We start from the raw sequence: 26234 nt of genomic DNA, 5'->3' as shown, positions 1-26234 counted from the left end.
TCTAATAACACCATCTACTCCTTCTTTATAAAGATGTGGGTCATCCCAAAAGTAATGTCTCAAATCATGGAAAAACTTTTTCTTTTGCTGGTATGTGAAACTAGGTGGTATAAATTTAGCAACAATGTAATTAGCATAATCAGCATACCATGGAGCAGTACGAGAAGCATTTATGACATTTAATTGTTCATCAGGAAAGCTATCATAAATAGGTAGTGGGTCATCAAGAACATTCTCTAACCTAGACAAGTTGTCTGCAACAGGGTTCTCGGCTCCCTTTCTATCAATAATATGCAAATCAAATTCTTGTAGCAAGAGAACCCATCTAATAAGTCTAGGTTTAGCATCTTTCTTTTCCATAAGATATTTAATAGCAGCATGATCCATGTGAATAGTTACTTTAGAATCAACAATATAAGGTCTGAACTTATCACAAGCAAATACAACTGCTAAGAATTCTTTTCCAGTAGTAGCATAATTTCTCTGAGCACTGTCTAGAGTTTTACTAGCATATTGAATAACATTTAATTTCTTATCAACTCTTTGCCCTAGAACAGCACCTATAGCATAATCACTAGCATCACACATAATTTCAAAGGGTAAATTCCAATCAGGTGGCTGAACAATAGGTGCAGAAATTAATGCTTTCGTAAGTATTTCAAATGCTTCTACACAATCATCATCAAAGACAAATGGTATAACTTTTTGTAAGATATTAGTCAGAGGCCGAGAAATTTTTGAGAAGTCCTTAATGAACCTCCTATAAAAACCGGCATGACCAAGAAAACTTCTTATACCTTTGATGTCCTTGGGACAAGGCATCTTTTCAATAGCATCAACCTTGGCTTTATCAACTTCAATACCTCTTTCAGAAATTTTATGCCCCAAGACAATGCCTTCATTAACCATAAAGTGGCACTTCTCCCAATTCAAGACTAGGTTAGTGTCTTCACATCTCTGCAAAACTCGGTCAAGGTTGCTCAAGCAATCATCAAAAGAGGATCCAAAGACGGAGAAATCATCCATGAAAACCTCACAAATCTTTTCACAAAAATCAGAGAATATAGCCATCATGCATCTTTGAAAGGTAGCAGGTGCATTACATAAAGCAAAAGGCATACGTCTATAAGCAGAAGTACCGAAAGGGCAAGTAAAAGTGGTCTTTGCTTGATCATCAGCTGACACAGGTATTTGAGAGAAACCAGAATAACCATCTAGAAAGCAAAAATGTGTATGTTTGGATAATCTTTCTAGCATTTGATCAATGAATGGCAAGGGGTAATGATCTTTTTTAGTAGCTTTGTTTAATTTACGGAAATCAATTACCATCCTATAAGCTGTAATAATTCTTTGTGGAATCAATTCATCTTTATCATTAGGAACGACAGTAATACCTCCTTTCTTAGGAACACAATGGACAGGGCTTACCCACTGACTATCAGCAACGGATAGATTATACCTGCTTCAAGGAGCTTTAATATTTCCTTTCTTACCACTTCTTTCATCTTAGGATTTAACCGTCGTTGGTGATCAATAACTGGTTTGGCGTCTTTCTCCAGATTTATTTTGTGTTGACATAGAGTGGGACTAATGCCCTTAAGATCATCAAGAGTATATCCAATAGCAGCACGTTCTTCAGAGTTTTCAATAATTTTTCTTCCTCCTTCTCTAAAAGGTTAGCACTAATAATAACATGATATATCTTCTTTTCATCAAGATAATCATATTTAAGAGTATCAGGTAAAGGTTTAAGCTCAAACACGGGATCACCCTTGGGTGGAGGAGGATCCCCTAGGATTTCAACAGGCAAGTTGTGTTTCAGAATGGGTCCTTGTTTAAAGAATACTTCATCTATTTCCCTTCTTTCATTCATAAACATATCATTTTCATGGTCTAGCAAATATTGTTCTAAAGGATCATTAGGAGGCACAGCAATAGAAGCAAGACCAATAATTTCATCCTTACTAGGCAATTCCTCTTCACGGTGTTGTCTACGAAACTTAGAAAAATTAAACTCATGAGCAATATCACCCAAACCAATAGTAACAACATCCTTTTTGCAGTCTATCTTGGCATTAACAGTGTTCAAGAAGGGTCTACTATAATGGGACAAAAGCTATCTTGTGGGGAACCAAGAACAAGAAAATCATCAGGATATTTAGTTTTCCTACACAAGACTTCAACATCTCTAACAATCCCAATTGGTGAAATAGTATCTCTATTAGCAAGCTTAATGGTAACATCTATATCTTCTAACTCAGCGGGTGCAATATCATGCATAATTTCTTGATATAAAGAAATAGGTATTGCACTAGCACTAGCACCCATATCACACAAGCCATGATAACAATGATCTCCAATTTTAACAGAAATAACAGGCATGCCTACCACAGGTCTATGTTTATCTTTAGCAACAGGCTTAGCAATTCTAGCAGTCTCGTCATAGAAAAAAATAACATGCCCATCAATATTATCAGCCAAGAGATCTTTAACAATAGCAATATTAGGTTCAACTTTAACTTGCTCAGGGGGTGTATAAGTTCTAATATTACTTTTGTTGACAACAGTTGAAGCTTTAGCATGATCCTGTATCCTAACAGGAAAAGGTGGTTTCTTAACATAAGTAGTAGGAACAATAGGATCATTATAAGTGATAGTATTTTCTTCAACTTTAATAGGTGCAACTACTTTTACTTATATGGGAGGATTATATTTAAACCACTTCTCCTTAGGGAGATCAACGTGAGCAGCAAAAGATTCACAGAAAGAAGCTACTATCTCAGAGTCAAGTCCATATTTAGTGCTAAATTTACGAAAAGCATCGGTATCCATAAAAGATTTAACACAATCAAACTTAGGTGTTATACCTGACTCTTTACCTTCGTCGAGATCCCAATCTTTAGAGTTGCATTTAATTCTTTCCAATAAATTCCATTTGAATTTAATAGACTTCATCATAAAGGAACCAGTACAAGAAGTATCGAGCATGGAGCGATTGTTGTCAGAAAGCCGAGCGTTAAAATTTTGAATAATCATTTCTCTTGAGAGCTCATGATTGGGGCATGAATATAAAATTGACTTAAGCCTCCCCCAAGCTTGAGCGATGCTTTCTCCTTCGCGAGGCCAAAAATTATATATATATATAATTATGATCACGATGAACAAGATGCATAGGATAAAACTTCCGATGAAATTCCAATTTCAATCGCTTATAGTCCCATGATCCCATATCATCACATAGCCTATACCATGTCAATATCCCTTCAAATATGAAGGGAAGACCTTCTTCTTGATAACATCATCGGGCATACTTGCAAGCTTAAATAATCCACAAACTTCATCCACATAGATTAGGTGTAAATCGGGATGCAATGTTCCATCTCCTGCAAAAGGATTAGCTAGAAGTTTCTCTATCATACCCGAAGGAATTTCAAAGTAAACATTTTCATTTTCAGTAGGTTCAGTAGGTTGAGGAGCAACTCTTTGCTCTACTGGTCGGGGTGAAGATACCCCGAACAAGCCCCTCAGAGGATTACTTTCCATAGTAACAAGTGACAGTAAATTTCAGCACACTATATAAATTTTTCCTTACCAAATTCCACCTACCAAAGGCGCTTCACTCCCCGGCAATGGTGCCAGAAAAGAGTCTTGATGACCCACAAGTATAGGGGATCTATCATAGTCCTTTCGATAAGTAAGAGTGTCGAATCCAACAAGGAGCAGAAGGAAATGATAAGCAGTTTTCAGCAAGGTATTATCTGCAAGCACTAAAATTTTAGGTAACAGATAGTTTTGTGATAAGATAATTTGTAACGAGCAAATAGTAACAAAAGTAAATAAAGTGCAGCAAGGTGGCCCAATCATTTTTGTAGCAAAGGACAAGCCTGGACAAACTCTTATATAGAGACACATGGGAATTATTGTCAAGCTAGTTTTCATCACGTTCATATGATTCACGATCGGTACTTTGATAATTAGATATGTGGGTGAACCAGTGCTTGGGTGTTGTCCTTACTTGGACAAGCATCCCACTTATGATTAACTCCTATTGAAAGCATCCGCAACTACAAAAGTAGTATTAAGCTAAACCTAACCATAGCATGAAACATATGGATCCAAATCAGCCCCTTACAAAGCAACGCATAAACTAGGGTTTAAGCTTCTGTCACTCTAGCAACCCATCATCTACTTATTACTTCCGAATGCCTTCCTCTAGGCCCAAATAATGGTGAAGTGTCATGTAGTCAACGTTCACATGACACCACTAGAGGAGAGACAACATACATCTCATCAAAATATCGAATGAATATCAAATTCACATGACTACTAAATAGCAAGACTTCTCCCATGTCCTCAGGAACAAACGTAACTACTCACAAAGCATATTCATGTTCATAATCAGAGGGGTATTAATATGCATAATGGATCTGAACATATGATCTTCCACCAAATAAACCAACTAGCATCAACTACAAAGAGTAATCAACACTACTAGCAACCTACAGGTACCAATCTCAGACTTAGAGACAAGAATTGGATACAAGAGAGGAACTCGGGTTTGAGAGGAGATGGTGCTGGTGAAGATGTTGATGGAGATTGGCCCCCTCCCGATGAGAGGAGCGTTGGTGATGACGATGGCGGTGATTTCCCCCTCCCGGAGGGAAGTGTCCCCGGCAGAACAGCTCCGCCAGAGCCCTAGATTGGTTCCGCCAAGGTTCCGCCTCGTGGCGGCGGAGTCTCGTCCCGAAAGCTTGCTTATGATTTTTCTTCGGACGAAAGACTTCATATAGCAGAAGATGGGCACCAGAGGGCCACCAGGGGGCCCACGAGGCAGGGGCGCGCCCAGGGGGGTAGGGCGCGCCCCACCCTCGTGCCCAGGGTGTGGGTCCCCTCTGATATTTTCTTTGCTCAGTATTTTTTACTATTTCCAAAAATAACTTCCGTGGAGTTTCAGGACTTTTGGAGTTGTGCAGAATAGGTCTCTAATATTTGCTCCTTTTCCAGCCCAGAATTCCAGCTGCCGGCATTCTCCCTCTTTTTGTAAACCTTGTAAAATAAGAGAGAATAGGCATAAGTATTGTGACATAATGTGTAAAAACAGCCCATAATGCGATAAATATCAATATAAAAGCATGATGCAAAATGGACGTATCAGACCCGGCAGCCGACGAAGTCCTACCTCGGGGTCCGGCAGCGGCGGTGGGGGATGTGGGTCGCGGAGATTACAGATCGAGAGACCCACACCCGCCGGTGGCTCGGTAGCTTCCACACGGCCGAGCTCGCGGCCATGGAGTACGACCACTGGCAGGTCTGCTACCACGGCGCGGCGGCTAGGCTCAATTTCCCCTTCGGCACACGTCCGGTCCACCTCGTTCCACCGGAGCCAGGGGTGGTGAGCTCGGCTATGGCGCGGGAGGACCGCGAGGCGTGGGAGCGTCTCGAGGCCGAGGCCACCGATGAGGCCTACATGCAAGAGCTCCGCTGGCAGCACCCGGAGCTCGTGGAGGCGGAGCGGGCGATCTTTGTCGGCGCGGAGGGCGGCGAGGTTATCGCGCTCTCCTCCGATGATGAGGTCGAAGGCGGCGAGGACGGCAGCGCGGAGGACGGTGAGGTTATCGTGCTCTCCTCTGATGACGAGGTCGAAGGCGGCGGCGCGGAGGGCGTCGAGGTGGGCCCCGAGGACGCGGAGATCGACGTCGATGAGTGGAGGAGTGCCTTCCCCAACGACCCCGATGACGGTACTGGCCCAGACCCGGCTCGCACACCGTACATGACGAGGAAGGATTGGCTCGACCTCTACTTCGACCGAAAGTAGTTTAGCTTAGTTTAAATTTGTGTTTTATGTTCGGTTATGCAAAACTATCTATGTTTATGTTTGAATGCATGCTACTTTCGGTTGAACCTGCTTTGAACTTGATCAAATTGAAGTTTACAACCTTAAGTTTAGGGGATCGACTAGAAAAAGGCCAAAAATTGCTGGAGTATATATATATATATATCCACTAAGGGTTTTAGTCCTTTCACTTTTTAAGGATTGCCTAGAGATGTCCTTATGACTTGTTTATTTCAGTTCTTCACAATGTGATGCTCTATATGTGCAACTATTTGCTGTGCAGTTCAATTTTTTTTGACAGAAAGACTGTAAGGGAACCCCCTACAGTATAATTGGTGCAACAACCCCAAATTGCAAGTACCATGCCTTGAACCTGGGTGGGTGGGAAGGCATCAACCCCTTCCCACCACTAGGCTATGCCTTAGTCTGCGTGCAGTTCAATTTCATCAATAACAGTTTCAACAATACCACTATGAATTACGATATTTGGTTGCTGTTAAGGATATTGCAGTTAACATGCCTTTTCATTTTTCAATTTTTGTTTAGCAACATGCATTATACTGAATGACTAAATATGCAATCCCAGGCTACATAGCAACAAGGAAGAGTGTTACCTTAATGTTCTGATGATGTCTAGATATACATGTAATAAAATCTTATATAATGGGATGGATGGAGTGTTGTACTACATCATTTTTCAATTGTTGTTTAGCTTCTAATATTAACTTAGTGCTTTTAGGTACATATGTCATTGCCAAAGATCCACACTTCGACCCTTTCTGCGTATGGGGCAATGAGATATTCATGAACCAGCATCAAGTGAGGAAACTGATAAAGATTGTTACTAAAATGGGTCAAAAGATGTCAATCGAACTATTTGTTTACACTTTATGCAAGACAACAGTGAACTGCAGGATGGTAAGTAAGAACCCTGTAGCCTTCTTTTTACTGCCCGTAATGAGTTGTGTTAGATGACAATATCTGAATCTTTTTTCTTTTGCAGTGGATCCTGAAGCAGTTTACTCAAGATTACCTCTCAAACTACATGATTGGCGGCCGGCCATCAAAGGGGTTGGACTAGAGTCCTGCATGCCTTCTGCATCCAGGAGAGCACAATAGGGCCATTCCGCTTCACCTTGTTCAACAACTGGAATATTTGTCGCCACTTTCTTTACCATTTGTAATAGTACAAGTATAGAACCCTGGTACATCATTCTTTATTTGGTGCTTCTGTAATTCTTAAACATATGTACCCGTGAATCGAATAATGCATTGGTTATTTGAACCTGATGGATATGAATAAAGCTATAGCCTACTTTCAAGTTTAAATTAGGTACAATTTTAAATAGCAGCAATTAAATTAGGGCGAAAGTACGTTGTGCAGGTCATTACGGCACACACGGTTGGTAAAACACAAAAGTTTGCGATATACACCATAATCCGAGACGGTTCACAGAGAGGAAACGTGTGCAAGCATGCACACAGTTGCCGTTCGCAAAGCGTGTGTGATGTCAGACACTATCACATACGGTGCAGGAAAACTAAATGTGTGTGATTGTCTACCTATCGTACACGGTTTATAATCATGAACGGTTTGTGATGTGCCAGGCATCGTAAATCTCCTGTGCCTGGAATCTGCCTAGAATCTGCCTGGAAAGCTCTCGTGCCTAGAATCTGCCTGGTTTTAGGCAGAACCACAAAACTCCGACTGCGATGGCAATGCGAGCACAAACAAGTAGCAAGGATGAAGCGTTTGGGATATTCGAGATATCGGAAACGGTTATATAGGGACAATTGTATGCATCAAGGCTCCCTATCCCCGACAGTTTCTGGTCGTGTGGCAAGGACCCCCCTATCGCCCACACTCACTTGGCGACGGTTCCAAATGCCGTCGCGGAAAGGGGTTTTTAAACCGTTTGTTTAGGACCGACGCGCACCAATGGATGTTCAATAGTTGTGGGTGCATTCTGTTATTGTATACCATGTGAGAAGTAAATTGAATTTGGATGTACTAAATACATGGGAAACAAATATAATTTTTATATTTCCAAGTTGTTAAGCATGCTTGGTTTGGTTAACTGTCCGGTCTTCTATTAGGATTATGTTATATTGTGCAATGTGGTGCTCAGTTAATGTTTGGTTCATTTGTTGTGGTGTTTAGTTAACTGTTTGGTTCAATTCTGCAATGCGATGTTCAATTGTTGTGGGTGCATTCTGTTATTGTATACCATGTGAGAAATAAATTGAATTTGGCTGTACTAAATACATGAGAAACAAATACAATTGCTATATTTCCAAGTTGTTAAGCATGCTTGGTTTGGTTAACTGTCTGGTCTTCTATTAGGAGTATGTTATATTGTGCAATGTGGTGCTCAGTTAATGTTTGGTTCATTTGTTGTGGTGTTTAGTTAACTGCTTGGTTCAATTCTGCAATGCGATGTCCAATTGTCGTGGGTAGAATTTTGTATTATTGTGCATGTGAGGAATAAATCGAATTTGGCTGCACTTAATACATGAGAAACATATACTATATTTCCTAGTTCTTAATCATGCTTGGTTTGGATAAATGGGTTTTTCATGTGGCTTGAATTAATCTGATGAATCTGCAATGTGCTTACTTTTCATCAAAATATTTTACTGATAGCATGCGAACCCTCACTTAACCTGATGACTAACTACCTTATATGTGTTGTAGGGAAACAATGGGAAGCACTGAGGTTTACAATTGAGGTTAGCACATGCATGGTCCGTTGTCTAATAGCACATTATTGTGCAATTGCAGGAACCATTCTAATATTTAGGTTTTTAACAATTTGGTCTTGCACATGTAGGTCCCGCTGTCCGAGGTTTTGACCCACTGTTCGACCCTTTTTGCATATGGGGAAATGAGTTGTCCACGAATATCAATTAAGTCAAGAAACTCAGAAAGATTGTTAGGATAAAGAAATTAGCGACAAAAAACAACAAGATCTTTGTCTGCACAATGAACAAGACATTAGTTCACTACAAGATGGTACTAACTATTATACCTTGCCTTTTTTTATTCCTTTGCCCCATTTCCAATATAGAGAAGCTATTTATCCACATCCTTGTTTTCAGGCCTTTCCAAAGCAGCTCACTATTGATTACCTCTCAAACCACCTGTATGGTCAAGAGGCGAGGAAGGTTTTCATACAACACCCACGGTTCAATATTGAAGTGTTCCTGAAGAGGACGAAGGATGGACAGTCAATCATCCACATGCACTGGCCTAAAGTTGCAAAGACCTTCAACATCAATGAAGGCTCAATATTCGCCTTCCGCTTCAGCAGTTTTCCAGATGAGATGCATCTGTCTATGTACCGTTGATAACCCACAAGTATAGGGGATCGCAACATTTTCGAGGGTAGAGTATTCAACCCAAATTTATTGATTCGACACAAGGGGAGCCAAAGAATATTCTCAAGTATTAGCAGCTGAGTTGTCAATTCAGCCACACCTGGATAACTTAATATCTGCAGCAAAGTATTTAGTAGCAAAGTAGTATGGAAGTAACGGTAACGGTGGCAAAAGTAACAATAGCAGTTTTGCAGTAATTGTAACAGTGGCAATGGTAAAGTAACTAAGCAAAGATCAATACGTGAAAACCTCGTAGGCATTAGATCAGTGATGGATAATTATGTCGGATGCAATTCCTCATGCAACAGTTATAACATAGGGTGACACAGAACTAGCTCCAGTTCATCAATGTAATGTAGGCATGTATTCCGAATATAGTCATACGTGCTTACGGAAAAGAACTTGCATGACATCTTTTGTCCTACCCTCTCGTGGCAGCGGGGTCCTATTGGAAACTAAGGGATATTAAGGCCTCCTTTTAATAGAGTACCGGACCAAAGCATTAACACTTAGTGAATACATGAACTCCTCAAACTACGGTCATCACCGGGAGTGGTCCCAATTATTGTCACTTCGGGGTTACCGGATCATAACACATAATAGGTGACTAATGACTTGCAAGATAGGATCAAGAACTCACATATATTCATGAAAACATAACAGGTTCAGATCTGAATTCATGGCACTTGGGCCCTAGTGACAAGCATTAAGCATAGCAAAGTCATAGCAACATCAATCTCAGAACATAGTGGATACTAGGGATCAAACCCTAATTAAACTAACTCGATTACATGATAAATCTCATCCAACTCATCACCGTCCAGCCAGCCTACGATGGAATTACTCACGCACGGCGGTGAGCATCATGAAATTGGTGATGGAGAAAGGTTGATGATGACGACGGCGACGGATTCCCCTCTCTGGAGCCCCGAAAGGACTCCAGATCAGCCCTCCCGAGAGAGTTTAGGGCTTGGCGGCGGCTCTGTATCGTAAAACGCGATGAATCCTTCTCTCTGATTTTTTTCTCCCCGAACATGAACATATAGAGTTGGAGTTGACGTCGGTGGAACACCAGGGGGCCCACGAGACAGGGGGGCATGCCCCCCACCCTCGTGGATAGGGTGTGGGCCCCTGGTCTTGATTCTTTCGCCAATATTTTTTATATATTCCAAAAATATTCTCCGTGAAGTTTCAGGTCATTCCGAGAACTTTTATTTCTGCACAAAAATAACACCATGGCAATTCTGCTGAAAACAGCGTCAGTCCGAGTTAGTTCCATTCAAATCATGCAAGTTAGAGTCCAAAACAAGGGCAAAAGTGTTTGGAAAAGTAGATACGATGGAGATGTATCGACTCGCCCAAGCTTAAACCTTTGCTTGTCCTCAAGCAATTTAGTTGACAAACTGAAAGTGATTAAGAAAAACTTTTACAAACTCTGTTTGCTCTTGTTGTTGTAAATATGTAAAGCCAGCATTCAAGTTTTCAGCAAAGATTATGAACTAACCATATTCACAATAACATTTAGGTCTCATGTTTACTTATATAAATGGCATAATCAAGCAATAATAATAAATCTCGGATGACAACACTTTCTCAAAACAATCATAATATGATATAACAAGATGGTATCTCGCTAGCCCTTTCTGAGACTGCAAAACATAAATGCAGAGCACCTCTGAAGATCAAGGACTGACTAAACATTGTAATTCATGGTAAAAGAGATCCAGTCATACTCAATGTAAATTAATAGTAATGGATTCAAATGACAGCGGTGCTCTCCAATTGGTGGAGCACCAGGGGGCCCACGAGACAGGGGGCGCGCCCAGGGGGGTAGGCGCGCCCCCCACCCTCGTGGACAGGGTGTGGGCCCCCTGGTCTTGATTCTTTAGCAGTATTTTTTATATATTCCAAAAATATTCTCCGTGAAGTTTCAGGTCATTCCGAGAACTTTTATTTCTGCACAAAAATAACACCATGACAATTCTGCTGAAAACAGCGTCAGTCCGGGTTAGTTCCATTCAAATCATGCAAGTTAGAGTCCAAAACAAGGGCAAAAGTGTTTGGAAAAGTAGATACGATGGAGACATATCAACCATATGATGGTAATTTTGAAAGGTTCTAGATGTTGCATGTGAAACTTGGTGCTGGTGCAGTTATGTAATGGGGTAGCTGAGTGCTGAAGTTATATGATGTATTTCAATTATGAAATCCTGCTTCCTTAATATGGAAATGAAATATATTGTGTGCTTAATATGAAATGTCAATTAGATTAATAAATAGATTATTAATAATAGGGCAATTAGCCTGCTAATTGGGTTTTTCTATTGCAAACGGTTATTGAGAAAACACCGTGGGCGATGACCTCAGGCAACGCACACAGTTTCTAGGAATAAACATGTTGGATCAATGAACAATCACACACAATATCCTCTTAAAAACTGTTTGCGTTAGGCCGCCTTGCGCAAATGTTTACCACATAAAAGTTGTGTGTGATGGACAGCCTTTGCCACACAGTTTCTTCTATGCACCGTGTGTGATGCATTCAATAACGCAAACGATAAAATTGTTAATATCGTATGCAATGGCAATGCTATCACAAACGATTTAATGGGGAAAATTGTGTGTGATATACCTGCGAACGGAAACGTTTTCGTTGGAGGGACTGTGTGGGATGTATATACGAACGGAAACGTTCAGAGGGGACTGAATGTGTAGGATGTACTTACGACCAGAAACGATTTCACCTGTATAAATGTATTTTTAGCACTATTGTACGTATACCCGTATTTGATCGCTCTTCGGTCGCACACGACCTCATTTTGCCGAGCGTGTGTGTCAGGAGGGCATATCCCCGACGGTTTCTGGGTCGTGTGGGAAGGACCACCCTATCGCCCACACTCACTAGGCGGCGGTTCAGAATGTCGTCACGGAAAGGGGTTAAAAACCGTTTTGTATAGCACCTCGTTGTACTAGTGAGTTTAAGGCAATCATGATCTTCTAAGTGTTAGTAGGATGGGAGTGATGTGAATATTTGTGGAATTGTTTTATTAATATTCGAAATAGTTCCGAGAGGATCCGGAAGCGTTTCGGGGTCATTGGAAGGGTTTCAGAGAGTATCGGGTAATACCGGTAAATATATATAGGTGAAAAATGTTTCCATGGATGTTAAATTATATATAAAATGGTCTGCAAGTATTTAGAACAATTTTATATTTAATTTAATATCACGTGACTGAAAAGGCAAGAGGTAGAAGGCAACTTGGGCGACAAAGGCCCAAATGGGGGAGGCACTTCCTTCCCTAAGGAAGGAGGCCGAATTGGAGGAGGGGAGGGTTCCTCCTCCCCTCCTTAGGATGGCACACCAAGGGAAGATCTTTACCCCTTGGTGGCAGCCCCTCCTCTCCCCTCTGTCCTATATATACATTTGTGCTCTTTTAATATACATTTTTTGAAGCTTTCTCTGGTTCTTCTAGTTCTAGTTGGTCCTAGTTGACTAATTAGAGCTAGGCTAATCCTCTAGTCCTCATAGTTAGAATCCATGTGTGGTTCTAATCCCTCTAATAAAAGTTTTGTTAAGTTTTGTGTGGTAAAGGCGCTCACTTTAATAGAGAACTGGAACACAACATTGACACACAGTGCATACATGAACTCCTCAAGTTAAAGTCATCCACGACGATATCCCAATTCATGGCCACCTTGGGGGTTTAAGGTTCGGAACGATAACTGGTGCATACAACTTGCACGTAAGATCAACATCTCAAATATAATCATGAAAGCATAAATGTTCATCTCAAAATGATGGCACTCGGGCCCTAGTGACAAGCATTAAGCATAGTATTTTCATAGCAACATCAATCTCATAACATAGTGGATACTAGGGATCAAGCCCTAACAAATTGACTCGATTACATAAGAAATCTCATCCATCTCCATCTACCTCCAGTATGCCTACAAGAGAATTACTCACACATGATTGTAAGCATCATGAAATTGTTGATGAAGAAGGGTTGGTGATGACAATGGCGATGAATCTCTCTCTCCGGAGCCTCAAACAGACTCCAGATAAGGGCTACCGACGAAGAACAGGAGGTGGCGGCGGCTCCGTATCAAAAAACGCGATGAATTTTTCTCTTTGAATTTTTCTCGGGAAGACGAAATTTATAGCACTGGAATTAGGTCAAAGGGGGTCCAAGGGGACCACATGGACAGGTGGCATGGCCTGGAGGGGTGGTCGCGCACCAGCCCGTGTGGCCAGCCCCTGGCTCCTTTTCAGTGCATTCTGGCTCCAGTATTTTTTATATTTCCAATACAATTCTCCATAAATTTTCATCCAATTTCGAGAAGTTTTTATTTCTGCAAAAAAATAACACCAAAGTAGTTCCACTGAAAATAGTGTCAGCCTCGATTAGGTTTACTCAAATCATGCAAATTAGAGGATAAAACAAGAGCAAAAGTGTTTGAAAAAGTAGATACGATGGAGACGTGTGAAACACCTCGAAGATGGAAAAGTTGTCCAGCAACACTATAGTCATCGACACTAGCTGAGGTTGGATCTCGATCATTTTGCATAGAGCGCACTACTGCCATCGTACCTAAAACCTACCAACCGAGCCTGTCCTATTGCGGGAGAGATGCACACCGAGTAGTGCATCAGCGTCACCTTGACAAATTTCGCTAAAATTAAAACTTTTGGTACATATTTTCAGAGTTCTCCATTGGCCACAATCGAACTAGGAAACTAAGGAAAGTGAACTTCCAATTTCTCGAAGATAAGGTGGCCAATAAATTGGTTCCTTGGGATGGCCAAAATATTGCATCCATTGGTAGCACAACCCTCATTAAATTGGTGCTCTCCTCGCAAGCAATCTACTTCAACACCATGCTCATTGTCCCTTCCATCACTCTCTGTAACATCAAGAAGATTGCGAAGGCCTTGCTTCTGGCGGGCATAGACCACCGGTGCAATGTGCAAAGTTGCTTGGGAGGCCGTCTGCCGGCCGCTTGCTCTTGCTGGCCTTGGAGTGTTCAATACAGAATGTTTTGCAAGGGCTCTCCGACTCCGTAGGCTTTGCCATGAGCGGAAAGAGTCCGCGAAGATGTGGGTCGGAACGGGAAACCCGTGCAATGAGGTGGAGTACGACTTCTTCTATGTTTATACTACCATCATGGTTGGGAACGGTGCATGCACTCCATTTTGGGGTTCCCCTTGGATCCAAAACACGAATCCCAAAGAGATCGCACAACTTATTTTCGAGGCATCTACAAGAAAAGAGGTGGAAGGTCTGGGAGGCCTTGAGAGATGATGCTTGGATCTACAAGAACAAGATTACGTCAAGTTTCTCTATTGATCACTTCCGCCAATTCGTTGAGCCTTGGGCCACGTTACACGACTTAGCCCTCTAAGAGGAGGCGGATGATGACATTCTCTAGAAGCACACCAATAGCGGCACCTACTCGACGGAGTCTGCATATAATGCTCAGTTCCTTGGCACCGTTTGGTCCCCTTTGGATCATGCCATTTGGAAAATTTGGGCTCCACTGAAAGTCAAGTTTTGTGCTTTGTTCGTGTTGGAATTATGTGTCCTGCAACTATATTCAAATTACTAGGAATTACTAAATATTCGGAATACCTCATTATGGAATTATACATGTATTTATGCATGGAATTACTTTACATGATTGTAACGGAATTATCACTTGTTGGAATGTACTTAAGTTATATGCTTAAGGAAGCTTATCGATTATCAGTGGAATACAATATACTATTTATATTGAAAAGACTACCCGGGTACAGTGATAAATCGGAAGGAGATAGATCGTATAGTTAGATTACAGCCCTAATGTTGATCTACATAATTAGAGGAATTTACACTCTATTATGGTGCGTTGCTCACAAGCGCGTGCTCCGGGGACATAACGGGTAGAATCCGTTAATAGACAAATATGATCGTGGTTGGTAATTTGATCTGGACTCTATCCCAAAAATTAGTGGAAAAGACTAGGAATCTTATATCTGTATAAGAGATGGACTCTTTGGAAAGACAGTATAAGAAGGTCCCTACCCCCTAGCCTTAGATATGCGAATTATGAGCGGCATCACGGATAAGCGCAGTGGAATAGGGGGTAGACCACAAACCCTAAATTTCTTACAGTTGGCCTCCCAAACAGAATCTAGACTGCGAATAGATTGGCCAAGCGGGAATGGGCAAACTGTGTCCTTTACCCATTTTGTAAGCAACTGCAAGAATCTTCGGACCACCTCTTCTTCAAGTGCCGGTTCACACTCGGACTTTGGGCTATTATCAAGGAGTGGTTACAATTGGAATGCATTGACACCTCCACATGGCATTTGATGCAATTCATCAAGGAGTGCAAGTTCGGTTATCCGATGATAACCTTCCCAGCCGCAAAGTGATGGCCTAGTTGACCGTGCTTAGCTCTTGGATAATTTGAAGGAGCGAAATATGCGGATCTTTCGATACGAGTTTTCCTCCCATGATCCTCCTCGAACACATTAAGAAGGAGGCGGTGCGTTGGGTCACTGCGGGCGGCAAGCAATTGAGTACTATTATGCGCGAGAGTAATGACCTTTTTGTAATTAAGGGTGTGTTGTAACTTGTAACACAAACATTGAAACTCTTTCCCAAAAAAAAAGAAGCAAACATTGAAACTCTACTGTCTTCTCAATTAATAGATGAGGCAAACCTGTTGCCACGGTTTCCAGAAAAGAAAATCGAACTAAACTAACTAGTCACCAATAACCAACCTCACCTACCTACGGAAAAGCTACCTAACATGTACTCACGGTGAGGGATTTACTAGTAGCAGGCACTTGTACATATTTCTGTTTCTGTACAGTCTTCGAGCACGAGCATGTTGCAGAATAAACAAAGTAATTAAGGGGACGAATATGATTGTGACAATGGATGGTTAGATGACGCTGCAGCTGCAGCGCATATCCGTTGACATCGCCCACCCGCAGTTTATGAGCAGGTGGGAGCAACGCATTTTACAGCGAAATGGCACTCGCTAGTAATTGCAATGCCTAGCGTGTGCGTGTGACGTTGCGACGACGCTTGATGACTATATATAATCTAAACCGGTAGTTGGCATGGCGCCAACGTGCAACTGTTGGGTGCTTGGGTGTTAGGCAACCCTGCATTAAGACGCTGGAATCACACGAGAGATCCGGCATGCCCGTACCATACCATACCATCATCGCTTTCCGATTCGACTGCTGTGCCACGACGTCTGGTTCGCTGTTGCGATCATGCCGGTGTTGGATTACATCGTCATCAAGATGAGTCTGAAACCCATGTTAGTAATGTTATTAGGACGAACGACGCGGGTCGGTACGTGCGATCTGAAAGCGTGCAGGTTGCCTCCCCGTTCGGGAAAGAGCATGACGCAGGTCACCTTTCGAGATTGTACTGTGGCATATCTGACTTTCGATCCCCTTTTAGAGCAACTCTAATGGGACGAACCATTTCGTCCGCCCGCGTCCGTTTGGGTCGGCGCGGATAAAAGTGATGGCCCAACGCGCCGACCCAAACAGACGCACGTCCGTTTTTCGTCCGCGGGCGACCCATTCCAGGCCCAATTTTGAGCCGGATTTGCGTCGGCGCGGACACGAGACGGACGCGCGCGCGCCTACTCCTCTCCCTGGGCCCGCCGGTCGGTGGCAGCCACCAACATTCCCCCATTTTCCCCAAAAACGCTAACGCCCGCGCGCGCCCCCGCCCCCCAACCAGCCATGGAGGACGCCATCGACCTCGACCTCGATGCCGCTGCCGGCCTCGCCTCCCTCACCTCGTCCGGCGCCGTCGCCCCCTCCGGGAAAGGCAAGCCTCGTGCCCCGCGCAAGACCGCCGCCGCGACCAAGCCGAAGAAGGCGCTGACGCCCGAACAGAGGGTAGAGGGTATGGGAGTCGGCCAAGAGGAAGGGCCGGAGGCACGCCGCGGACGCGAGGGATGAGGCCGCCGCCGTCGCCGCCGCGCAGCAAGAGTTCACCAACGCCCGCGTCACCGCGGCAACGAGGGAGGCGCTCTACATGCTAGGGGTAAACCCTAGCCAGCACAACGTCCTCCAAGCCGCCGTCGCCACGGCCAGCACCGGCTCGTCGGCGTTTCCTCGGATGGTGCTGCCCGACTCACCCCGCGGGTCGGCTTGCAACCCGGTCCCCGGCTTCCACGTCTACCCGCAGGCCTCCCGCCTCTCCGGGGAGTGCTCACCCGACGTAAGCGTGGTCGCGCCTTCCACGCCCGCGCCCGCGCCCATCGACCTCAACGCCACCCTGGTGGTCGGTGGCTCGTCGTCCGGCGGCACGAGGAAACGCGCGCGACAGACGCCGGCCGGCAGGCTCCCGGACGCCCGTAACCTGTTCGAGGAAATTCGTCCGCCGTCGACGAGGACTACATGCAAAACCTCATCTTCGAGGGTGGTGCGCCGGGCGCTGGCTACGATCCCGACGAGACACAAAGCCAGGACGGCCGCGGGGCGTTCACGCCGGCCGCTGGCTATGATCCCGATCAGGCGGCCTTCATGCGTGATCAGGTCGGCATCGACCTGGACGGCTTCCCCCTCGACCACGAGTTCCCGAAGGACTATGGGCTAGAGGAAGAGGACGAGTGCGACATCGAAGTGGAGCCTTTGTTTGAGGACGAGCTCGCCAATCAAACCGCCGGTCCTAAGCCGAAGCGTAAGAGCAAGCGCACGAAGGCGTACACAGGTGCCGATGACAAGCTTCTTTGCGAGTGTTGGCGAGACATTGGACAAGACCCAAAGACGGGCGCCGAGCAAAAGCATTCGACCTTTTGGACTCGTGTGCACCGCGAGTTTCATGAGCGCAAGAAGTTTCCACCTTACCAATTTGTGAGCACGCGCGGGTGGGTCTCCATTTTCAAGCGGTGGAGGGTGATCCAACAAGAGTGCAACAAGTTTTGCGCCACCCTTGAGAGTATCAAGGCCCGCCCCGTGAGCGGCATCGGCGTGCAAGACATGTATGATAGCAAGCAAGCCGCCCTTTTTTGTGCCAAGATCATCCTTTTACGTCTTCATTTGCTATCACTTGCCCATTTGCTTGCATGGAAAACATTTTGTAGGCATTTCAAGCTTTGGAGGCATTCAAGGTTCAACATAATGGCAAGTGCTTGAACCTCTCCCATTGCTATCGGGTCATCAAAGACAAAGAGAAGTTCAAGGCACAATATGCCGCACTGAAGGCACGTGGGGGGAAGGGCGTCGTGGAGGATGTTGGGGAGGGTGAGCCGGCACGGCCGCGGGGGAAGACCAACTCCAAGAAGTAGGACAAGCGAGATGCGGCCACCAACGCCTTGATCGCAAGCGTTGACGGCATGATGAATAAGAAGGACTCGAGGGAGGAGGAGCGCCGGCGTTTCAAGGCGGAGCAAATGGATGTTTTCATGGAGATCCAAAGGAGGAGGCTTTATCTTGACGCCGAGAAGCAAGTCAAGATGTTCGAGCTCGAGGCGGAGAAGCAAGCCAAGATGTTAGAGATCGAGGCCGCCAACGCCAAGACAAAGGCGAAAGAAGTGGCTCTTGCAAGCATGATGACCAGGGTGGAGATCATGAAGGTGGATCTCAACGCCTTGTCGCCAAGGAAGAGACCGTGGTTCGAGAAGATGCAGGCCGACATGCTCAAGTTTGACGACGAGTGATCTATGGCGTCGAGGGCCATCTTTTTATATGCCGGCAGGTGTGCCGGCATGACCACGGGAGCCGCGATGGCGTGGTCGAACTCAAGTCCCACCCTTTTTTGTGTGCTGGCATGTGTGTCAGCCGGCTGGTGAGTGCGCCAGCATGAACTGTGGTATTTTCTGAAGCCGACATTGTATGCCGGCGCTGGCATGGTGCCGGCATGAGACATGGCCGTTGGCATGATCGGCCGCGGGCCTTTTTATTTAAAAGTTGAATGCGGACATGAAATGGGTCGGCGTGTTGGGCGTATTTGCCAACCCAAATGCAAAACTGGGCGGACGCCGGACGGGCGGCCGACCCAAACGGACAAAAAATGGACAAATGCGCCGTCCGTTTGGGTCGCCCTATTGCCTATTGGAGTTGCTCTTATCTCCTGACGAGAACGAGAGGTTTTACAATCGGCCCTGATAGCGGTGGAAGTTCCTTGACCGAGTGTTCAGTCGGATATCTTGCAACAGAGAGCTCCAAGGCAAGATCAAGTATGAAGCAGCCAAGCAAGATCGGACAGTCAGTAAACAGTACTAGTACGTCGCAGCCCAGGGTCCGTATGCGAATGAAAGAAAAGAGATCTGAACAGTGAAAGCAAAACGCGGCAGTCGCTTTTCCCGGGCGTTGAGTAGTCACCTGCGACTGCAACAAGCCGGCACGAGACGACTTGCGCGCCCGCCCGCGGCAAATATGTAAACTCGGATCGGAGTGGACGCAGCGAACTTTGTGTTGACTGTGCGGATTATGGTTTTCTTCTAGACAAGGCGTGGATTTTGTTTGTTTACCCTTTTTCTCGCACAAGAAGGCCTTGGCGGATCAGGTATAAATTTCTCTACACAGTAATGACAAGTTTGAACGCGAACTAATGTGTGGGTGGATGGTTTGAAGGACATTGGTATCATCGAGATTTAAGTCTTAAATTTGACACTGGTGCTCACATTTATCTGGATTTATTTCAGGACTTTTGTCGATGTGCGTTCAGTGAAAGAAGACGTCGACTACGAGTGCGTCTATGTCGACTTCGTCAATTTTAAGATGATGTGCTGGCTCAGTCTCTCGGAGGTGCTTATAGGGATAGGATGTGTGTGCCCGTTCGTAGGGATGAGTGTACGTGTATATGTATGTGCCTCTACGTCTGTACTGTGTAACAAGTTTGGGCATTACCTCATGGAGTGTGCTTTACCTGTAGTCATCGTCACACATTCTCAGATGAAAAAAATACGGTTTTATTAATCCTAAGATGCCTTGTCCCACATAGTAATGACGAGTGTGAGCCACGCCGAAGCCGAACCGGGACCTTGTCGGAGCCGAGGGGGTACATGGGTTGTTCATCGGGTGGGGCTTAGAGAGATAGTCGGCAGGGACGACAGCCAGCACGGCGGGGGGCAGGGAGGGAAGGAGGAGGGCGGGGCGGCGATAGCAGCCAACCCCGGCAGGCGGATGCAGACGACTAGGGCTGGGTGGGTTGGTGGTTGCATGAGAAAGAAGAAGATGAACAATGCACAATCTATTTTTGGCCGTATGATGAAGATCTAACGATTTAGAACGAAAGTGACTGATGCAGACAAAAAAGTTTCTCAAGATCTAACGGTTCGAAAGTGACTGGTAGTGACTGATGCAAACAAAATATTCATGTCCGTGGTGTATGTGCGCTAAAAAAAATTAAATACTGTCGTCGTGCAGAAAAACCCAGACATCAGATTGCTACAAGAAAAAAATCTATTATTCTGGTAGTACAATATACATGCATGTACAGGTAACACATGATCACTACAAAACTTTTCTGAGCTTCCACGTGTATTTTAATCTCCTATACAGTCCTTTTTTTGGTCCTACTATGTTCACATGTCGATCACAACTTCACATTGACTTGGAGAGCCCGATATCCCTGACTGAATCCAGAATTTAAGCCTCACATTTCCCTTGCTCTGACTTGACGCCTCGTCTTTTTGGACGACCTCAATCCCGTTCAACAATCCAGTTATACCATGGCCAATTACGAACACGAAGTTGCTCCCGGGTCAAAAGTTCGAAATTTCAACCCAAATGTGAAATCTCACATTTTGAAACTGGTTCTTCACGGCGGGGCGGGGGACGCGCCTCCTTGAAGTCAGAAGTATTGGCTCCGGCTGAGCCCCTTGGGCGTGGAGAAGAGGCCGACGAGATCCTGCCGGTACGGCAAGAACGTCCGCCGCGCCGCGCCGGGGGAGGCCTTGGCGCCGTAGAACTGCCGGTGGCCGGCGGCCACTGTGTCGAGCTCGGTGGTGGCTTTGCTGTCCCGGCCTCTTGGCTTCCCCTTGGGCTGCTCCCTGGCAGGTGAGGGCGGCGCGGAAAGGAAGCGGAACTTGTCCCTGCCGTCGCTGCGGCTGCGGCCGACGACGAGCTCGCTGACGCGGCGCCACCGCGACAAGGATCCCGTGGAGCCGCTCTTCCGCGGTGACCGCGCCGGCGAGGACGCGGCCGACGCGCCGGGCGTCCAGACGCAGTAGGTGTCCGGGGACGCGCCGTCGAGGTCCCCGGCGTCCGTGGCGGCGGAGGAGGAGGACGAGGACGTGGACCCGACGGACGAGTTCCGCGCCTCCTCGAGGAACAGCCGCCCCAGCGGCCTCCGGCCGGGCGCCGACGGCACGTGCGCGTCGTCGAAGACGCGGCCGAACACCGGGTAGAACGGCCTGATGCGGCCGTCGGCGAAGAGCTCGTCGGCCGTGGCGCCGCCCGTGGCAGGCTCCCGGCTCCCGAAGGAGAACTCGAACTCGTCGTCGGACTCGTCGGCGGGAATCGGGGGGCCATCCGCCCTGGCGACCATGGGCTCCTGGCGTCGGCTGTCACTGCGCCGCTCCTCCATGTCTTATTGGGTGAAACGTCGTTTGTTTGGCTTGCTTGCTTTCTTTGCTGATTTGGGTGCGAGGCTTTGCTCTAGTTCGTTGGGATAACGCACCGGCGTTTATATAGGGAAGGCAGATCGGGGCGGGGCGACCTTCGAGAAGGTCTACCCTTTGTATAGTTTTGGGCGGGGATGGGCGTGATGGCGCGCGATGCACGTCACTCGTGAGGCACGCGGTGCCGCCAATCTCTCTGTTTACTCTGCTTCCGTTCCGTGTGACCTTTTTTCCTCTCTCTTGTTTACACTTGTTTCCTTACGATTCTCTAGAAGGACCATGGCGGCTACCTACGTAACACCTGCGCTTGCTTGCTTGTGGAACAAACAAGCTGGAATTAATTCGGTCGGTTCTGGGGCGGGCCGAACACACGGGCATCAGTTTCGTGGCCAAGAGGTAATCCAAACCAGCTCAGGGACTCTCAAGGAAACTGTAGCTTGGGGACACGTGTGTTTGGGGAGGCAATCTTGCTACTACCAATATTAGGCTTCCTTCAGTGCGAAAGTGCTTATAATTGGTGACAGGTGCATGAAAAATACTTAGCAACTACAACTTTTTACTCAAGTGCTTAGCTTGTTTAGCTAACCTTCATTTAATTGTTCAGTGGCCAAGATCCCCATGAATAACTGTTTACATAGCTCGACAATGCTCGACATTTGTTCCTATCTAGGGTAACAAAAGTGCTCTCTCTTCTTCTTAGTTGCTTTCGACGACAGTTTTTCGCCTTTGTGGCATATTTAGCACTTGTACACCATGGAGCATTCGAACATGCTCTCTCTATCTTGTTCACTCATCCAACTTTCACATGTGTGTCAATTTTTTTCCACTTAAATACAATGCATAGAAAATCAAAATATATGGGAGTGAGATACATAATATTATAGACAATGTCCCACACGTTGCCATTGGTTTATAGTCCTACATCAAAAGGAGGTATATAGATGAGTGTTGCAATGGAACATGCATGCCAACAAACTATAACTAATTAAAAGGTATGGACTTACTTTTATTCAAAGGAAATATCGATTGACAAACTCTCCATGTGAAGTTTATGGGTGCATTGACCCTTTCTCTCTAATTAACACAAAATCTATATTTTTTATTTTGTGTGTGCAATATCCGTACCTTTTTTTATCCGCAATAGGTAAAAAGAAAAGGACCATAATATCTGGAGCATGTCAGCTGGGGGTTTGTCCTTCAACGAATTATTCGTTTACTTTTTTTAGGGGGGTTATTCGTTTACTCGTGAAGGCGCCCTCCAGCGATCATTTTAGGCCGTTCGCTGTGCGGAGGGCCAGGGCGAACCCCCATTGACCCAGAGGCCCAGTTTACATTCTTTTTTAATGCCATGACCAAATATATACATGTTTTTCTTATAAAAATATAGAAAAGCATAAATTGTATAATTGCCATGATATGAAACATATGAAAATGCCATGCTACATTATAGAAATGCGATGCTAATTTATAAATTTACAAAATGGTATGTTTAAAGAAAAATGTGTCGTGTGATCTAAAAATAAATAAATTTATGAATTCTGCCGTGGATATGTTTCACTATGAATAAGCCATGTTTTGGAGAATTCTTTTTCTTTATTTTTGCCAAGGACCAAAAACAAAATGACACGCTTTAAATGTTTTTTTGCTTTATTTGGTCCGCTGTGCAAAATACCTTAAAAAATGCCATGTTGGTGAAAGAAAATTACCATCCTCTTAAATAATAAAACCGCCCTCCTATTAATAATAAAAATGTCAGGCTCTCACTAATGAAATTGCCATCCTCTTAATCATAAAAGTGCCGTATTCTTAATAATAAAATGCCATATTATTAATAATAATAAATGTCATGATCTTAATCATAAAGTTGTCATCCTCTTAATAATAAAACTGTCATGTTATTAATTATTAAGATGCCATGCTCTTAGTAATAAAAATGTCTTAATATTGCCATATTATTAATTATTAAAATGTCATGTTATTAGTAATAAAATTTCCATGTGAGAAAGTAAAATAATAATTCCAAAATTGCCACGCTACCTATAATAAAAATGCAGCTGGCAAGTTTAGAAAAACCCCCCTCTAAAAATAGGGGTTTTTGTTCTTTCAAAAATGGATTTTATTTTGTATTTTTTTGCTTTTAAAATGAAAAATTGAATATATAGAATTTAGCTTCAAATACATAAAAACTGGTTTAGTACATGTTTCCACAAAACCTGCTTCAGCCCAACTATTAGAGTGTGTGCGCCTCCCACAATAGGTCTCGAGTTTGAGTTTCCCGACGGCACACCTCCGCGAAGTTTTTGGGAGGAAGAAAAAAGCGAGTGCAGCTGATCTACGTGGCGTCAGCCCCGCGCCATGATCCATGCAATGGCAGGAAGGGTGTTCGTCTGTGTTAGCCTCCTGACGAACGTTCGCCAGATATCATTTCTAAAAAAATAAAACCCATGCCATCATATTTCAGTCCTGCAGTTTTTTAGTCCTCTGAAGTCTATGCGCAAGTTGCGCCTACCTACCAGTTAGTGCCAAACAGCGAAGACATGGATGAAGTAGTGAAATTATTTAATCGGGACGGACGTTTGTTACGGGGCTTTGACCCGTAAGAGAGATCTAACAAATCCGACAGAAACCCAAGAATTAGGTCAAAATAATGCAGCATTAGGCATGCTCTGACTAAGTAGTGCGGGTCCCATACAGAAGCTTCCATGAGCAGAGTATTTCAAGGCGTATTCAGCTTCATTCTTTTTTTTTCAAGGCGTATTCAGCTTCCATGAGCAGAGTATTCAGCTTCATTCTGGATGGCGACCAGTTCGACTTGCGGGCCAAGTAGCAACGAGGTGCTGGATTCCGACATCCGATCATTGCTTGCGTTGCTTAGCACTGCGGCAGCCCGGCTATTGTTCGTGGAAGCCAGCTACTAACAGATAAGTCAACTGGTTCTGCTAGCAGGGACGGTGCCAAAATTCTAACATAGGGGGGCGGTATTTTGCCTAAGCATGCAGACTGATTGAAGAAAAAAGTCCATGCAGACGTTATAATGTTTTTTTTTGACGAATTTATACTGAACTTAATCTTCATCAAAGGAAGAAAATAAGTGTGAGCTCTCTGAAACAATTCAATTTTCATCAAAAGTTATCATAAAACACAGGCAATTGACATGTTAATGAACTAAATCTTTCTACCATAGAGGATAAACGATGCAAAACCTTTTCTCACGGATCAAAAATAATCCCTAATTAGTTTTCTACGTTTGTACTTTCTGCAGTTTTCAGGAGAGATTAATCTTATTTTGTAAGATCAGACAACAACTAAGTAATGAGAACGAGAGAAGGGAGTGACTAACCCTTTTTTCCTTTGCTCGTTGCTGCTCATGTTGGCTGTGCATCCGGCCGGTGGCCGGCCACACAAGGATCGCCTCGCCCCCTTCTTAGATTGGAAACATTGGGCGGCGCTAGATCGAGAACTGCCTTAAGACCTAGACGTGCTCGAGGGGAAGAAAAGGAAACGACCTGAGCGTGTCCGTCTTTTTCGATGGTGGGCTACTCCTGCTGAGGCCTTCTAAGATGGGCTTCAGAGTTTACTAGGCCGTGGTCAGGGCCCTCAGGGGGGGCAGGGGGGGGGGGGGGGGCCGAAATTAGTCGTTAACACATTGTTTTTCCGGCTGCTTAATCACTATTGTACTTAAAACAAAATCGTTGGGGGGGGGGGGGGGGGGGGGGGGGGGGGGGTCTAGCCCCCCTCGCCCCCCCTTGGAATCGTCCCTGTCTGCTAGTCTGCCACACTTTGTCGTACGTAAACGGGATGCCGCCCCGTCCGTTAGTTTTCCATACAAAATGTGTTATCTCTACTAATAACTAGTACTTACATGAAAAAAAGGGAGTGTTTCGTCAAACCTTTTATTTTTCCTTTAAACGTCATTCCTTGAAAACCGCCTTAATTGCCTGACATTTTATTGACCTACCAAATAATAAGTGATTAAAAAATAAAATCCTAAAATATATTTAGATTGGTAAATCAGGGAAATGAAATAACATTTATTTATGCAACCACATTAATATGCGCAGATAAATCATGAACTAATATATTAGAGTATTTATACCCATGGCAATGTACGGGCAAGTATCTAGTTACGTTTAAATTACAACCTCCGTCTTGAAATATAAACGTTTTTGTAGGCTAAACTACAAAAATATCTTATATTTTGAATCAAAGGTAGTAGTTAGTACCGTCGATGGAAAATGGTGAAGTAGACAAATGTGCTCAGACTACAGTATCTCTACCCGTAAGAATATGAAGTAGTACGATGTGGACGAATACTCAATTTTTTTTATGAAAACACTCATACATACACATATACACTCATCCCTGCAAACGCAAGCACACATATCCTACCCGTATGAGCACCTTCGAGAGACTGAGCCGACACATCATCTTAAGATTG

The 26234-nt window shown here is 44.6% G+C and overlaps 1 protein-coding gene across 1 annotated transcript; it reads right to left on the bottom strand.

Annotated features, from left to right (window-relative positions):
* Positions 1-20618: 20618 nt before the first annotated feature.
* LOC109758119 (uncharacterized) lies at positions 20619-21867 on the bottom strand. The gene has a single exon (XM_020316965.4). The coding sequence runs from the start codon at positions 21760-21762 to the stop codon at positions 21028-21030; it is 735 nt and encodes a 244-aa protein (XP_020172554.1). The 5' UTR covers positions 21763-21867; the 3' UTR covers positions 20619-21027.
* Between the last annotated feature and the right edge of the window lie 4367 nt (positions 21868-26234).

Source organism: Aegilops tauschii, chromosome 3 (genome assembly GCF_002575655.3).
Source record: "Aegilops tauschii subsp. strangulata cultivar AL8/78 chromosome 3, Aet v6.0, whole genome shotgun sequence".
NCBI lineage: Eukaryota > Viridiplantae > Streptophyta > Magnoliopsida > Poales > Poaceae > Aegilops > Aegilops tauschii.
Note: the sequence above shows the minus strand (reverse complement) of the source record. Positions and strands in the feature narration are given on the sequence as shown.

Coding starts and splice junctions, on each gene's coding strand:
- LOC109758119 (XM_020316965.4), bottom strand. CDS start 21,762: ATGGAGGAGCGGCGCAGTGACAGCCGACGCCAGGAGCCCATGGTCGCC.